This window comes from Antedon mediterranea, chromosome 9 (genome assembly GCF_964355755.1).
Source record: "Antedon mediterranea chromosome 9, ecAntMedi1.1, whole genome shotgun sequence".
In the NCBI taxonomy this organism is placed as follows: Eukaryota; Metazoa; Echinodermata; class Crinoidea; order Comatulida; family Antedonidae; genus Antedon; species Antedon mediterranea.
In genome coordinates, this window is record NC_092678.1 from 7,095,309 (window position 1) to 7,113,618 (window position 18,310).

An 18,310-nucleotide genomic window follows, 5' to 3' on the forward strand; every position below is an offset into this window, starting at 1 on the left:
TTGATCTGGTTTTATTTATTTAATTTGTAAATGTTGTACTGTTCACAGTTTAGGTTTCTGTTCAACTTTGTATATGAAAAAAAATACGAACTAACGTTTTCTTGGTTATTATTTTTAATTTATTTAGTACCTTGCACAGAATAGTAAAAATGACACTTACAATAATGATAAAACAAAAATGTCAATACATTATAAATGCTAAATATAATTAATTCATTTTACAGGGTTGAGGACGTGTGTAAAATGTTTTTCTTAATTTATTTTATTAGTACCGTGTATAGAACGAAAAGGAATATTATGTTTACAAAACAACCATTTTATTACACAACCTTCAATATAATACTTACCACAGAGCTATAGAATTAGACGAACTACATGTCCGAAGTGTTAATAATATTTAATTCGTAATTTAGCCATTCATATCACCATAACTTAAGATCTATTTGGGCATGATTAAAAGTGGCCTACAGTACCGTAGGTCAATTTTAGGCGTGTTTCTGTAGCCAAAAATTAACCGGTAAAACTGCCTGTAGAAACAGGTTTCGCTCGAGAAAAATTAACCGATAATTATCTCATTCAAATCGGATTATTATCGGATATTAATGTGATAGTTTCAACCTTTGACCTGAAGGACAAATTGTTGCGTTGTGGATGGGCACTTGGTTGTTTGGTAATGTCTGATCATGCGCACTTTATTTAATTATTAGCCGATTAGTTTAAAAATTCGATAATTTTTGTTTACGGAATAATAAATCGTTGTCAAAACCAAACACGATTTATATAATTTCAAATCGAAAAAGTATATTTATTTCTATTCTTAGTGGTTGACATGGCAACGTCTTAGGAATATTATTAGTCTTCTATAGTATAATACTACTATTAGATAAATAAATGGATATAATAATGATTTCTGGTTATTGATCCAAAATAGAAAACATATTGATCCAAGCTCAATAATATTATTTTAAATTGGTTGATTTACGATAGTATTGTCGTTTTATAATAGAAATATTCTATATTTTTTGCCAAGTTTATTGTTAATGAGATTTTAATACAATATTACATCAGATAAAGAGAAAATTTTAACTAGGTAATTCATTGCGCATGTGTGAGATCATTCTGGCCAATCAAGTTTGATCTTGTCCATGAATTCTTCATCGGTCATACTATCGCCAATCTTACAATAATACGCGGCAAATTCTTGTAAAGATATCTGAGGAAACATAAGAACAGTGTTGTCAATACTTCTATTTGCCAATTCATTTTTTAAATTACACACATGAAAGATGATCGCATGAACCTGGATCTCATGGCAGCCTTTTAAAAAGATGATCACATGAAATGAACCAGGATCTAATGTCTACATCATTTAGAAAAGATGATCACATGACGAGATGCTCTGGATCTCATGTCTTTATCATTTAGAAAATATGATCACATGACGAGATCCCGGATCTCACCTGCATCCTTTAGAAACGATGGTCACATGACGAGATCCCGGATCTCACCTGTATCCTTTAGAAACGATGATCACATGACGAGATCCCGGATCTCACCTGCATCCTTTAGAAACGATGATCACATGACGAGATCCTGGATCTCATCTGCATCCCTTAGAACGAGGATGACATGACGAGATCCCGGATCTCACCTGCATCCTTTAGAAACGATGATCACATGACGAGATCCTGGATCTCACCTGCATCCTTTAGAAACGATGATCACATAACGAGATCCTGGATCTCATCTGCATCCCTTAGAACGATGATGACATGACGAGATCCCGGATCTCACCTGCATCCTTTAAGAACGATGATCACATGACGAGATCCTGGATCTCACCTGCATCCTTTAGAAACGATGATCACATGACGAGATCCAGAATTTCACTATGTTTGTCACTATTTCGCAGAGAATGATCAGATGATGAGATTATGGATCTTGTCGTGCTAAGATCCTTTATAAAGGGTTAATCTAATGAAAAGTTCCTGGATCCTTTTCGTCATGTTTATATCATTCTTATGGAAGCGTATAGTGGCCACCCAGATAATTACATTACATACATCCGTACATTCTAAATGATGTTGCTAAAATATATATCAAACATGGGCAAACATAAACTCACCTTTCCGTCTTCTTCTCCTTGTTTGTCGTAGTCTTTGAAAAACTTCTCCATTTCATCTTTGTTCATTTGATTCCTCATGTCTTCTTCTGTACAGAACTCACTACCGTCTTTATCTAGACGAGCAAAAACTTCTCTCACTTTCTTTCTCCTATCAGCAGACATTAAAGGTAGCTGTAAATTGAATAACATTTGTACATGAGTTAGATGACTTTGCAACCGGCATTGCTTGATAGTCTAAGGAGACAAAATGTAGAGTTATTTGTCTGGTAAAGTCAATGGAGTTAAAAAGATTGATCAAATGAGGATGAAGTTAAATTACTCTGAAAAAGTACAGTATAAGTAAAAGTTTTTGGTTATTTAATTTACTTTAATATAAAGAAACGTTCAACTTTATTGTTTAAAATAATTAACACTTGTTTGAGATTATTAACAATATAAAACACGTTATGAACGAAACAATTTGTTTTGTCACAAAGCGAAAATTGAACTTTGAAAGCTAAGTGAATCAGCCATCATAGTTACATAATATGGAACGCAATATGTAGTCCGCCCGACGACTGCTGAATGGCGTGCAAGTTATTTATCTTGCGCCACTTAGCGGCGCTATACAATCTTTGGTTGCATAAAAAAATGACCGATGGAATTCGAATTCGAAAGGAGTATCATGGCAACGATAGAACAAATCGACCGTTCTATACGCCGCGCATAGAACAAAAAGATGCACTTCGAACAACACGCACACGCGCTCAGGATTATCTATATAAGCAGCGCATCGGCAACCTAAAAATCGACAACGACAAGAGACAAGACTCTCCACCAGTTGTTTTATTTGTGCTTACACAAAAAAGTGTTGCTAAGTAAACGTGCATTCGAATTCTAAACTTACCAAGACGACGATCAAGAATGGCAAACAAATCGATTGTTCAATCAGACATCCTGGTGAAACCAATAATTGGAGGGTAGGCCCAAATACAATTTAATAGCCTAGTGTTAATAGTGGTTACATTTCCACCACTCATTATAGGGTAGGCTAGGAATAGGATCTAGAGGTCTAAGGCTACAAAAAGGTATAGGCCTAGGCCAAGCCTAATAATAATATGAGGGACTGCTAACTAGGCATAACTAGGCTTAGTCTATTTAGTTACGGTCTAGTAAGTGGCCTATAATTAAGTAGGCTATGCCTATCCTATCCTGCCTCTACGGCTAGCATAGGCCCTATAGCTATTATAGTAAGTTAGTGCGTTTGTAGAGTAAGGCATCTTTTACTCTAGCTAGGCTAGACCTAACTTTAATTAGTCTGTATTGTAAGTAGGCCTAGGCCTAGGCCTAGGCCTAATTAGAGTCTGGGGCATTATTATCGTAAATTTAAAAAAATAGTAGCCCATATTCAAGTTATCGTAAGTATATGCTTATTATATTGTATAATTGATAATAACTTTATGATAAAATATGCTTATTCTTGCTTCGAATTTAAGTAGATCTCAGCAAGATGTAGGACACCAACCAAGAAGAAAGTCATTATTTAGAAGGGTTTGGGTAGCAGTACTAAACCTTTTTTGTATCACAAGTTACCAAGCAGCGGATAGCAACTTAAGTTCACCATATTCATCGCCTCTATCATCAATCCAACCATCAACGAGTGCAGTTCCAGTGTCAACCTCACTATCACGATATTCAACAGCATCACTATCATCAAAGTCATCATCACTATCTAAATCAACGTCTGTACGGCCAAGGTCATCTTCGACATCATCGCCTGGTCAGATAAGTGCATCCGCGTCGTTGTCCTCCCAAACAGCGTTATCACCGGGTCAGATACCAGCATCGGCGTTATCACCGGGTCAGATACCAGCATCGGCGTTATCACCGGGTCAGATACCAGCATCGTCGTCATCACAATGGCCAGTGTCATCTACTAGAAGCTACAATAGTTCTTCGACAAGTAACTCCACCACGTCAACAAAAACCGTTGGTAACAAAGGAGATGCCACATCAAAACATCTTGATCAAATACTGCCGCATGGGAAGATCCTGCCTAGATCGAGTGTATCCAACCTTAGCACTCCTGTACAGCTTGGTCATGGCAGCTTCGGTCGCGTTGACTTGATGTCGTCGACTCTGTATCCAGGAAATCTAGTTGCAGTCAAGACCGCATTTTTGGAGAGGTACGATAATGCTGATGAAGCGTGGTTCGAAATGTTGATAGAAGCTCGTGTTATGGAGTTGATGAGTGACCAACCTTCAGTTCCTCGTGTCTTAGGCGTCTTTCGCCAAGCCAATCTTTGCTGCATGGTGCAGGAGTTCGTTGGAAATACTCTGACCCTATCCAGTACAACATTACTGAAAGTATTGCTAACTGGACAGCCGTCATTGAGTAAGCTCGATTGCATTTCCATAACGAAAGAGGTGACCATTGCCCTCAACATCATGCACCAGCGAGGAATCCTCCATAATGACGTAGCGGCAAGGAACATCCTCATCAACCACGATGGTATCTGCTACAGAGCGAAGCTCTCAGACTTCGGCATGGCTAGCACTCTACAACAACCAAGGAGAAATACCCAGCTAACCTTCAAATCGTCAGCCGAACTGATTAAATACCACTTGGACAACCGAGAAGTCGCGCCAGAAAAATACGTTTTCGGTGCCTGCAACTCAGTACAGAGTGACGTGTATGCTATCGGTTATGTAATCAAATGTTTAGGAGTAGCAACTCAAAGTAGACAGATGGTTGAACTCGGAAAGGACACTACAGCAGTTAAACCAGAACATCGACCTTCTTTAGATTTATTAATAAACAAGTTGGAAACAATGGCAGAAAATGAAAAGAGAAATCGACTTGTCAACGGGCGTTAGTTTAAATAGTAATATTAAATATGATTTTTTTTTTTGATATGATAAATTCTAATGATGATAATAAAATTATAATAATTAATAGTGATATAACAATTGAAAATTGTAACAATAATATATAATTAAAAAATAATTTTAATCTCTAATTTACGTGTTTCAATATTAATATTCAACATTATTACAAAACATTTACCAAATATATTTTGCGTTGCTACTGGTAACTGGTAAGTATTATTTATAATAAAGTAAGTACACACAATTTGTATTATTTCTAATGTTTTTGTAGGATAATGCATTCAAATGCCTTAATAGTTATGTTTAAATAATACATTTGTAAAAACCTATAGAAATAGGCCTAATATAAAAGATTTGTCAATATACTGTAATATATTTAATTGAGAAGCATACTAAACTAAACTTCATTTACGCCTAAAACTATTTTTTCTTCATATTAATTAATTAAAGTATTTTTCTCTAAGAGTTTACGAATGATATAATCTGCTAAATAACTATGGTAGTTTACAAGACGATTATTCAATTCTCGACACCCCTTTTACCCATTATAGGTGAATTGTGTACTAATGTTGATAGTAATGACAACAAACTATTCGTAATACTAAAACTAAGATAAATCATATTGTTTAACACAACTTGTAATTCTTTTTTTATGTAAGCCTGTCCGACAAAAAGTAAATATGATGTTTTCAACATTTTATGTAAAAACAATCAACATTCTTTTGTACATTTACCGTAATATTCATTAAATGTTTGCCGATTCGAGGGACTACTATCACAGCCATCGATATGAAGACGACAAGATGATGTTCAGAGCGGCATTTTTCAACATTTTAGGTAAAACCAATCTTGTACTACTACTTGTGACTATATGTGTATATAAGGTTATTCATTTCTTTTGTAAGCTATATCTAACATTAATAATATATTTGTATATAACGTTTATTTATTTATTTTCATTAAATGTTTGCCGATTCGAGGGACCACTATCACAGCCATCGATATGACGACAATATGATGTTCAGAGCGGCATTTTTCAACATTTTAGGTAAAACCAATCTTGTACTTGTGACTATATGTGTATATAACGTTATTTATTTCTTTTGTAAGCTATATGTAACATTAATATATAATATATTTGTATATAACGTTTATTTATTTATTTTCATTAAATGTTTGCCGATTGGAGGGACCACTATCACAGCCATCGGTATGACGACAGGATGATGTTCAGGTCGGCATTTTTCAACATTTTAGGTAAAAACAATCAACACATTTTGTACTTTTAACTATATTTATATATAACGTTAATTATTTCTTTTGTAAAACTATATCTAACATTAATATATAATATTTTGTATACAACGTTTATTTATTTATTTTTCATCAAATGCTTGCCGATTGGAGGGACCACTGTCACAGCCATCGATATGACGACAATATGATGTTCAGAGCGGCATTTTTCAACATTTTAGGTAAAAACAATCAGCATAATGTTGTACAATAACATTATTATATAATATTTTGTATATAACGTTTATTTATTTATTTTCATTAAATGCTTTCCGATTCGAGGGACCACTATCACAGCTATCTATATGAAGACAGGATGATGTTCAGAGCTGCATTTTTCAACATTTTAGGTAAAAACAATCAGCATAATGCTGTACAATAACATTATTATATAATATTTTGTATATAACGTTTATTTATTTATTTTCATCAAATGCTTGCCGATTCGAGGGACCACTATCACAGCTATCGATATGAAGACAGGATGATGTTCAGAGCTGCATTTTTTTTCAAAGTTTTTGGTAAAAACAAGAACATTCTTTTGTACAACTATATCTAACATTGATATATAATATATTTGTAAGTTATAACGTAAGTTTATTTCTTTTCATTAAATGCTTGCCGATTGGAGGGATTACTATTACAACCAGCGATATGGAGTTGTGGCTTGGTGGTTATGATGCTTGGCTATACCACTCCAAGGGTCCTGGGTTAAAGTCCCGTCACATGTCAGGATTTTTTCTAAGGACCAAATTACTCCACTCCCAAAGACTTGTAATAAGACTTTGTTTATGTAGAGAATCTTGTGTATATGTTTGTCTTGTGAAACTCTGAGGGTCCCTAATGATCAGCAATAGCTGGATGGATCACCCTCATTAAATATGGTTTTTAAAAAAAAAGACAAGATGATGTTAGCAGCATTTTAAGTTCAATCAAAAGTGTTTTGTAAACTGTCCAATACCGGTATGTATACAAACGTTAACATTTATTTGTTTGTAAACGCCCTTTCACGCTGAACATTTAACCGGCTATTCCTGTATGTAAATTACCCACGTTACAATGGAATGCGATCACTGTCGAATTATAATTTTAAAAGTGGGCCCACTACGGTACCATGTAGATAAAATAAAAGCTGGCTACCGGAACTCCCCTTGAATGATTTGCCCAGGGCACGCATGTCAGGTTTTATACTTCTTTGAAGAAGCAGTAGCGTGTTGCTGTGTAGGCCTAACTCAATACCGGTAACGGTTCATTAAGAAAGAACATTGAACATGCAATAATTACGTGGGAGGTGTTTTGTTTGATAGATGCATTTTTCAAATTATTAATGCCTAATTTATCATAAACTACAATGACCATTGCCGTCGTGAAGGCAAGGTGCAGGTCAAACATTTCAATAATTATCGATCAAAGTTTTCCACGTGTTTTATTTAACCACTTTCTATCTTCTTTCTTGAGTTGTCACGTTTCTTATTATTATTTTGGCCTAATTTACCTAAACTCTAAACCCTCTATGGACACATGGTGGCAACATTTATGTGATTCAGTTACGAATTTTCATTTTTGTACACTGTATAGGCTACTGAACGTTTAAAATCGTTGTTGCACACTCACCGCCATAGCATAAATATCCTAACGTGTACAAATTTGTTCTGTAATCAAAGCCGTCAACAAAAAGAAATAACACAATTTCGGAGATTAATAATATTTGTCATCTTTTGTTAGGTAGACCTACATACAATAAATTTAACAATAGACACAGAAAACGTGAACACAATGACCTAGGCCTACATATCCAATTACCATCAAAATTCAATTAGCCATAAAAAGAAGAATGATATTACCATAGACCTATATAAAGGTCCATTGTATTACTGTATTACATTATAACGATGGAGTCAAACACTTTTAAGGCCCATTTACACTAGAACGATAAAGATCGACGAAAAATAGAAAACATTTTTTTTTGCATCAAACAAAAAAAAGTGGAAAAGTTTTTGTTCTAGAACTAGGGCCTATAGGATAATCATTTATGCTGTCTTTGATAAAAAATGATTTTTGACAAATCCAATCACATGACGTCATGATCAATAAAAATAATAAAGTCGTTGTATTGTCACGATATTATTGCTATTACCAATCATGACACCTTTTGATTGAACATGTGAAAATATCATTTTCATCAAAGTAAGCATAGATGGTTATCCTGGGATGAAAAATTAAATTTCCTTTAATTCAGGTATGGATAAGCAAGCCTGTGAGCTACAGCGATTGCTTTTGCTTATCATTGCCTCCTTAGATTTCTTGTTTTATTACCTATGTTTTAAAGCTCAGGTACAGGCATGAATTTTAAATATAATATCGGGTTAATTGTACATAAATCAAGTATTTGTAAAAGGAATCAAGGCGAAAAAACATAAATTTCCCTTAAAATGGTCAAATTCAAAATTAAAAACCAGGAAGACTTTTTTTCAGTAGTTAGGTAGTTAACCTAATGTAATAACATGTATGGTGACTCCCTAGAAGGTGAAAAAAGATGGTGGATATACGGTGGATAATTTTTGCTATAGCATCAAAATAAAAATCTGAAGTTGAATAAAAATACCAGAAATGTAATATTCAAATTATATTACCTATATTTAGTCATCTGATACCATTTTTTACCACACCATTTGTTTTTCATAGCTTTTTAAAATGCCTCTCTATTTACAAAATTTGTGTACAAAAGAATAGAGATTTTACTGTGTAATTTGAACTATCCCCCCACTGATAAGAAAGTGCTTGTTTTCTACAAGCTCGTGTAACACAAATAAAATCCCAAAAATTATGAAACATAGGGGAAACTATAGATCGATAATTATTGGAATGTATGATCAATAGAAATTTTTTGCCCGCACTAGTACCTGGCCTTTAAATGTATTTCGATTTTAAAGGCTAAATAAAGAATGAATGAATGCAAATTATCTATTTATCGTCGATCGTTATCGCCCTAGTGTAAATGGGCCTTTATGCCATAAAATCATACGATGATATAGGTTGAAATGGTATGTATACGTCTGAATACACCCCATTTATCGTCATCATTTCAGGAATGATGATGACGAAGGCTACCCAAGCTGAACCCAACATTTTCTGTCATCCATCACGTATTTTTATTTGAAATAATATATTAAAATTTCATATTATAGTAAATGTCAAAATCTATTATCTCGTATGTATGTAGTGTATTATAAGTGGCACTCCATAAATCATTGATTGTGGATTTACTTCGAATTTTCTCCTTAATGTCAGTAAAATGTAAAATTCAAATTATCAAGCTGAGTTTAAAATGCAAGAATAACATTTGTATTTATGATAATTTTTGTTTAGTTTTTAAATCAATTAAGGCCAACTTGATCTTCTAATAAGCTTTACGTGACAAAAAAAAATGATGTCATATCACTACCATATTTGGGCATATCACTCCCATTTTTGGGCACATCAAACTTTTTTTGTTAAACTAGTTTTGATAGTGTAGCCTAGACATAGCTTAAGCTTGGTTCCCACTTAGAACGTAACGCAAAGACGTAAACGCAACGCAAGCGTTTTAACCAATGACGAGCGAAGTTATAAACAGTTAGCAATCACAAGCGAATAAGCCATCGCTTGTGATTGGTCAATTCACTTGCGCTGCGTTACGTCCCTGTGTTGCGTCGCTAGTGGGAACCACGCTTTAAAGGCCAATTTACAGAGAGGAGCGGTAACGGTAATACAAATATAGAATCTATGTTATTCCTTATGAGTCGACCATTTACACACAGCGTGGAGCGGACGGGCAGTTTCCGCTCAGGATAGATACAGATTCTACGTGGGACAAGCTACGTGGTTTTCCGCTTACCATTACCGCTCGTCTGTGTAAATTGGCCTCTACACTAAATTGCGGCGCTGACTTTGGTACAGGCTGATACTACCCATACACACATAATAAACATAAGAGAAATATCCCGACGTATTGCGAATGTAAACTCGTCATAAACCATCTTCTAAAGACCTGTTCCCACTGGGCATTTACACGAGAAGCGCTTGACGCGTGGAAGCTTCTCGCGTATGTGAATTGTTCACTGTGCATCGGCCTTAAATACCTAGTTCAGAGAGCCGAATTTATAATCGGACGTCATAATCTGGAATTTAACTGGTCAGAAAAGTAATTTCAATTGTACACTCGATTCTTCATTGTACCTAAATTCAGTGATACAATGTCCAAATGCTTGTCACACATTTTACAACTGTTATAAGTTTGGGCAAAAACATTACCAACGTCATATTCACAAAAATCACCTATTATAGGCCTAATCATGATACATGTCTACCATGTTTAGCCATCATGCACTTGTGGCTCTGAGTGTCCAACAAATATTAGACACTTCTCGATTTGTGGCGACAGCCGAAGGCCTATGTTCGGTCATGTCAATTTATTTGTCGTCGGTAGTCGTCGCCTGGGCCTAGAAACGACCAAAACTGTGTCAAGGTGGAGAGCAGGAAAGCACGCTCCAAAACAAGCATCATTGCGCACAGAATTAACATGATGATCCCTAGTAGGCCTAGAGTATTAGATCTGCTATACAATTTCACTCACAACCATGTTTGGTTATTAAACACTCGGTGAATTTTGTTTTGACAATTAGGAATATTCATTATAGACATAATTAAAAGACTTCTCTCGATTCAATTGCTAATGGCAACAGTTCTTAACAATAATGTAATTGATAAAACATAATTAATATACAACGTGTGTCTGAACACAATAAACCACTATTCATAATTATGGTAAATACAGTTAATTAAGAAATTCATCCACAAAGAGGCAGAGTTCATAATATCTGTACACCAGTATCGTATTGTCCTAATGTTACCAACGTGTTAATGAAATAACATGCTTTCAAATTGCGAGCAAGACGTTATTATTATTTTATTATTCTTTATTTGGTGTAATATTATTCCAGTTGGTGCAACGCGACTCTACAGCTCATATATCGGTCGGTGGGTCGGTCGGTAAACACTAACTAAAATTTGAGCACGCGATTGCAGCCATGTATATGACCTTGTTTTAATGCGTTGTGAATGTTAAGGCTGGTTTCCTGTCGACGTAAGAACATCACTTTTGTTGCGACTACGTCGATTTGTCGTAAGAAATGCGGATTTTACAGGAAACCGATTACGATCGAAAATTTACAAAATCGACGCAACGTAAGAAAAATGGTAACGACAAACGATTTTACAGGAAACCGATGACCTAACAATTGTTGCGTTACGACGTTTTCTTCCGATTTTACAGGAAACCGGGATTTTTGATCTTACGCTTGAATGAACGCCCTTGCGTCACGTTTCTTACGTCTCTTACGAAAGTTGACTTGAAGTCAACTTTCGCAAGAGACGTAAGCGCAATCGTAACAAGCAACCAATGAGCGACAAGAGTTATGACGTAATGTGTATGTCCTTATAGTGAAATAAAGCCGGACAATAACATTTGTATGTATTTACTACTATAATTTTAGCCCACTTTACGATGTTGTACATACTTTACAAATGCACAGTAGTTTCAATATAGGCCTAATAATGTTCTAATCAGGGAGTTTACAACTCATATCAAAATCTAATACTCTTATTTATGAACGTGCAATAAACAATCAGCATCGGTAGAAACGTCACGAAAATGAACATTTTCAACAAGATAAGATATAGAAAGCCCCTTTGTAAGCAATATAATATTATTATGTAACTTAAAAAATGTTTGCTTGATTTTGTATAATTTATATTGTTTTGTTAAATTTATTCTTATTATAGGCCTGTAAATAATGGGTATCTTACTGCGGTAGTACTATGGCCTAGCCTAGGGCCTAGCATGGAACTATAATATAATAGTTCCATGGGTGGTCTAATAATAATAGGAATCCCGAAATGATTTGCCTTTTTTTAATTTTGAAAACTATTTAAGGCTAGGCCTAGAGGGCCAGGATAATTAATTCATATTTTTATTCATACAGTAGTACATTACTAGCCTAGGCTCCTAGGCTAGTTTGATTAGATTTTGGTCAAATCAATTCATATTAGTACAGTATTAATTAAATATTATTACTAATACTAGGGCCTATAGCCTATCTACTGAAAATAATATGTTGGTGTGCTGCACTGACCTGAGTAGCTACAGGTACAATAACAACATTCAACATTTCGCGCGAAAAAGGATAAAACCCGCTCTAAAAAGAAACACCAATCACAGATGTTGTTTCAAATACGTCATAAATCTGACCGACGTAAGAAAAAAATTTCAACTTTCGTAACAACACTAAAATCGGCGTAAGCATACGACGTGTGTTTCACAGCCAAAATTTCAACTTTCGGGAGCAGCATAACTACAGATGTTTCTCTGCGGCCCGACACGATCTTGATTAACGTCAACGACGTCATTTTTTTCTCAACTTTCGTAAGAGACGTAAGAAACGTATGAAACGCAAGAATCGTTGCAAAATTCGACTTCTTACGTCGACAGGAAACCAGCCTTTAGTGCCTGTAAGGCTTGGTTCTCACTAAGACCTAAGCGGAACGCATAGTTGACCAGTGGCAAGCGACAGTTCGAATAATCCATTGTTTGTGTTGGTCAAATCGGTTGCGTTGCGTATACGTTCTTGCGTTTGTTCTCGGTAGGACGCACCACACAGACGTAAGCGCAATTTGACCAATCACAAGCAATGATTTATTCGAACTGTCATGTTCATGTTTGTTAGGTCCTAGTGGAACCAAGCTTTCCTTGTATTATTATTATTTTAAGCCTATATCATACTGTAGGCCTAGTATTGATAGTTTTTCGTGGAAATTTGGAAATTCATACATATCACTAATTGATTGAAAGATTCAGGTAATAGTTCCTTATAAAGTAACGACATGAGGCGAGTCTTCTAGTTTTTCATATATCCTAATTAAAAATATACCCAACCAAATCCACTATTTGAATATACATCCCTGTACAAAATGGTGTACTCTTTCAACTATGTTGTTGAACAGTTGAGAATAATTACGGCATGTCAGTTCGTTATTGAATGATAAGTAATGAACTTGGTCTCTAACGTTATATTAACCCGTCTTAGACTGTAGGCCTACATTTTACTCGTTTGTTTGTAGGTTAATTTGTTTTTAATGTGTTTGGTGTAATTTCCCACTGAAGCTTTGCTAAAATCTGGATTCCGTGGGGATGCGCGATGATCGAACCCATAAGGCTTATGTGATGGGAAAATTATAATAAGTTGTGCATATCTTAAGTTTAGTCATCCGTGTCTTGCATGATATACTAAGAGGCACATTATTTAATTTTAAAAACCAAAGCAACACAATTTAATACCAAGATAAACCAAATAAGTGGAGTTGTGGCTTGGTGGTTATGATGCTTGGCTACCACTCCAATGGTCCTGGGTTGAAGTCCTGTCACATGTCAGGATTTTTTCTAAGGACTAAATTACTCCACTCCCAAAGACTTGTAATAAGACTTTGTTTATGTAGAGCATCTTGTTTATATGTTTGTCTTGTGAACCTCTGAGGGTCCCTAATGATCAGCAATAGCTGGATGGATCACCCTCATTAAATATGGTTTAAAAAAAAAAAAAAAATATATAGTATATACTCAATATTTTTTTTTTTTTATCAAATTGCATTATTCAACCAGAATCTTAAGCTCTGTCTACACTATAAAATTAGTTTTTTTTAAATAGTGTGATGTACCCAAATATAGTGGTAATATGCCCTATATATGGGAACATAGCTTTGTTTTGTCACATAAAGCTTGATAGAGATCAGCCTGAATATTGAATGTATACCAACAGTTTTAATTCCGCCCTTTGTAACAATTCAAATCGACTTTTATTTTAGACAAACTGACTGATAAATATTATTTATTTATATTTTATTATTTATTATTTAATAACCCATCTTGCTTGACACGAGACAGCCAATTCTGGCTTAATGACATATGCTGTATGTCAATTTAAGGGATATCAAAACGTGTTAAAAAATATATAAAAGCATAATAAAGATAATCATTACAATCTTAATTAAAATAATTAAAACATGTATCTATAATCAGAATTTTTTAATTAAATTTTATAAAACAAACAGATAAACAGAGAAAAAAGTAAAAGAGAAAAAAAAAGAAAATGGAGAAAAAAGAAAAGGATAGAAAAATAACAGGTTTTACATGTTAAAAGCTGGAATGAATTTAATTAGAAAAATATTAATTTACCGTCAAACTGTCGACAAATTCCGAGTAGTCGATCTTCCCCGAGTCATCATGGTCGAACAGTTTAAATGCTCGTTCGACTGCTTCCTCTCCGACTGTTGCCGTTATACCGATTTTTTCTAGGCCAGTTTTAAACTCTTTTTTAGAGAGTTCAAAGTCTTTGTTGCGGTCCATCTGGCGAAAAGCACTGCAATATGAAAGATGGAATTAAATTATCCCCATAGGATTGCAGTTAGGAGTCTAGTTTTCCTGGTATTATTGTGTTAGGTGTTAAGACCTAAACCGAAGTAATGCGTTAACATTTGCTTCCTATTAATAAATAATACGGAAGATATATTTTAAGTCATGGTTTCTGAACATCTTAGGGAAAATAATCATGTCGCTCTAAATATACTATCAAACTAGTTTGAAAAATAAGGTATGATGTGCCCAAATATTCAATTCAATCCATAAATGGAATACAACAACATTTATTCAATATTCAATATTTTACAAAGTTTATGGGTTAAGATACACAGAAGCCAAAGTGGCTTGTCTTTGTAGTCCTAAGCATAAACATAAAACATATTATACGGACGCATTACATTAACAAAAAATGACATTTTGAGACAGAAAACGAAAAAAAAAACACAAACACAACAAAGTGATATATATGGTAGTGATATGCTCAAATATGGTAATGATATGACATCATCATGTCCGTTTGTGAGCACATCACATTTTTTGTCACATAAAGGTTGATAGTGTAAACAGAGCTTTAGTAAAGTTAATATATTGTCTTATGATGGACTTACTGCATTAGTCCCTTGCGTCCACCAGCTTCAACGAGCCTCGACCTGATAAGCTGCACTGGGTTCTGTTGATCGGCTGCCATATTGTACTATAATAACAAGTATATGTTAAATTTGTCCATTATCTTCCATTATTTTTAATTAAATTTCCATGAATGTGTGTCGTATGCCATATATTAACAAGTACTGAATCTCATGCATGAATAATCGCTTCCTAAATAGATATATGATATTAAAAAAATATTCGAACATGCAGTAGAGAAAAAACACACCTAACGTTTTTATCAGTAATGTTTGAGTCTGAGGTGAGAACATTAAAATAAGACGGACAGACAGATAGTCGCAAACGAAACACTTTTGTAAAACGGTAAAACAACATCAATGTAATTTTTCGAGAGTAGGCCTACTTTTTCTTATGTACTTTCTTAAGCTTAGGTCCCACTATAGAGACGTAACGCAACAAGCACGTGACGCAACCGATTTGACCAATGACAAGCGGCAGTTCGAATAATACATCGCATGTGATTGGTTAACTAATTTTCATTGTTTTACGTCTTGTGGTGTGGCTCCCTGGTGAGAACCAAGTTTAAAGAATTACATTAATGTGCAAATCCAGAGGATGTATATTCACTAACTGGTAACACTGGCCCAGTATAGCTCAGCTACAGACATAATTAGGCCTATTAGGTTAAAAATAATACAAAAAGTTTATTTTTTCTGACTCTTTTATTTTTCGTATTATTTTGTTTAATGCTTCTCATTTTTAATCTTTGTGCACAGAAATATAGAGATTTTACTGAGTAATTTAAACTTATACCCTACACATGAAACAAAAAAAGTTGAACCTTATCAAAATAAATGTGAAGGGTGGCTCCGGTACATAAAGTTATAAGATAGGAATTTGTCATCGAATTTAAATTTCTCAACTCAATAACTGTATATATCATAGTGTCGTGAAAATGTTTGTTGATAAAGTTTTATTGTGTGGCCAACCAGTATAGCAACGTCCAACTCATCCTCTTACATTCACAATAACTTTACAGCCTTTCTAAACGTGCTTCACTAATTATATAGAGTTGTATGTCAGGGATATGCAAACATTTTTATTTAATTGAAAAATACCATTGGATTAGTCTTCAATTTAGTAGATAATTAATTGCTATGTTTTGATATAATAGATGGATTTACGAGGAATTATGGTCTAAGGTAGACATTTCGCCTAGCTTGTTATACCGATATCAATACGTGCAGTGTTGAAGAGCAAGACATTTGTAACGCCAGATATTTAAAAAAAGGTTGCACAGGCTGTAGGCCTACGACATTACCTTTTATAGGCCTCGGGTTTCCGAAAACCATTACACACATTAAAGCAAGCGTTGCGAGTGCAGCATCTAGTTATCTAGATAATTGTTTACATTTTTACCATCGATTATACAATTATACTAAACTAAACAGCTAATCATCACATAGTTTTGTTTAACCTTTTGTGGAGTTAACCACTACTTTTATTTATTTCATTTTCAAACGATCAATACAATCTTCCTAATATATATATTCCAATGTTATTCTGATTTTTTTCCCCAAATATTTTCTCCTATCCTTTATACAGCACATATGCCTAGTTATTATCATCATTGTTGTACGTTCATACTAGATATAATAATACCGTTGTATATGTCTATTCACACACAATAACTATTACCAGTATCAATACAACGTAATACCAGCATTCCTTGAAATGAGCTACTGTTTGCAATTGTTGAACAAACAACGAAGGCCTACCCTGAGAATGCATACAATAAATGCAATCAGGAATGGGGTTTGTAAACTATACGTGGGAGTGGGTTTGTTTAGACAAGTCCTAACAAAAAGCATTCCAGATTGTTTGACCAATAAAATCGACGAAAAAGTCGAACGTACTTTTGTATCCTAGTTTCACAATGGTAAATAGGTCTAATTAATTGCCAACATTCAAAACGTATAGGCCTAGCTTTAATTGGCTATTAATATTACACTATACGATAGGGTTTAAGAGCTTTGTATCTGTATATGTACAATTGATGACGAAATATTACAGAATAAATGAATGAAATGAATATAGTCCTATCCAATCAGCTCGATCTTTCACGATATAGGATCTATGTGAATTACAAATGCAATGTTTTTTTTAAAGTAGGCCTACAATTTCTATCATGATAATTTAATATCTAATATTCGAAGAAGTTAATTGATCAGACGTTGCCCTCTTTGACGTAATTTTACTTTATGGTTATAATTGTACATTTGAGAATACTCCGGCGTAACTTATCGAACCCACGACCTCCAGTCACTAGCCTAACGAATGGTAGCTGAGGCCTACCCCTGCTAACAAGGGGAAGCTCGGCGATCTAAATATCAAAACTATAATGAATAATGTCTAAAGATTTTGTGTTCACACATAAGATATCGGTGTGTGAATATAAGTAAATATTATATGACAATGCCAATCTACCTGATCTATAATGAAGGCTACACACCTTTTCCAACAATGGTCCCTTCAGTATGTTTGTATACCCCTACCGGAAGTATGCACACCCGAATTGTCTATCTTTGGCCTAGAATCTCCTAAATACGGGCTATAATTAGCCCTGACGTAATAGCAAACTTACCTGGTACGATTATTCAAGGAACAAATAATCTACCACAATGCCCCTGTATCGTTTGACTGACTTCAATGCATGTATACAAATAAACGTATTGGTATCCAACATTTCTAAAGTCGTGCACTGACTCATGAATGGCTAGCCGTACACTCAACTAAACGTGACGTAAATTTCGGTCAACCGGTGATTTTAAAGAGAAGATGGTTTAATTAACGATACTGTATATAGTCGTTTCCCTATAATTCAAAGTGCAGGTTTATTGGAGTTTTTCATTTCTTCTTGCTTGTTTTAAATCCCCGTAGATTATAATGTAAACGCATTTAAT

General features: G+C 34.5%; 1 protein-coding gene across 1 annotated transcript; it reads right to left on the minus strand.

Annotated features, from left to right (window-relative positions):
• Positions 1–116: 116 nt before the first annotated feature.
• On the minus strand, positions 117–17,886 carry LOC140059515 (crustacean calcium-binding protein 23-like). Its single transcript, XM_072105443.1, has 5 exons — positions 17,860–17,886; positions 15,347–15,432; positions 14,556–14,739; positions 2,126–2,296; positions 117–1,213 (listed from the first exon to the last, which is right to left on the minus strand). Exons 2-5 carry the CDS (start codon positions 15,424–15,426, stop codon positions 1,115–1,117), a joined length of 534 nt encoding a protein of 177 aa, XP_071961544.1. The 5' UTR covers positions 15,427–15,432; positions 17,860–17,886; the 3' UTR covers positions 117–1,114.
• Positions 17,887–18,310: the final 424 nt, after the last annotated feature.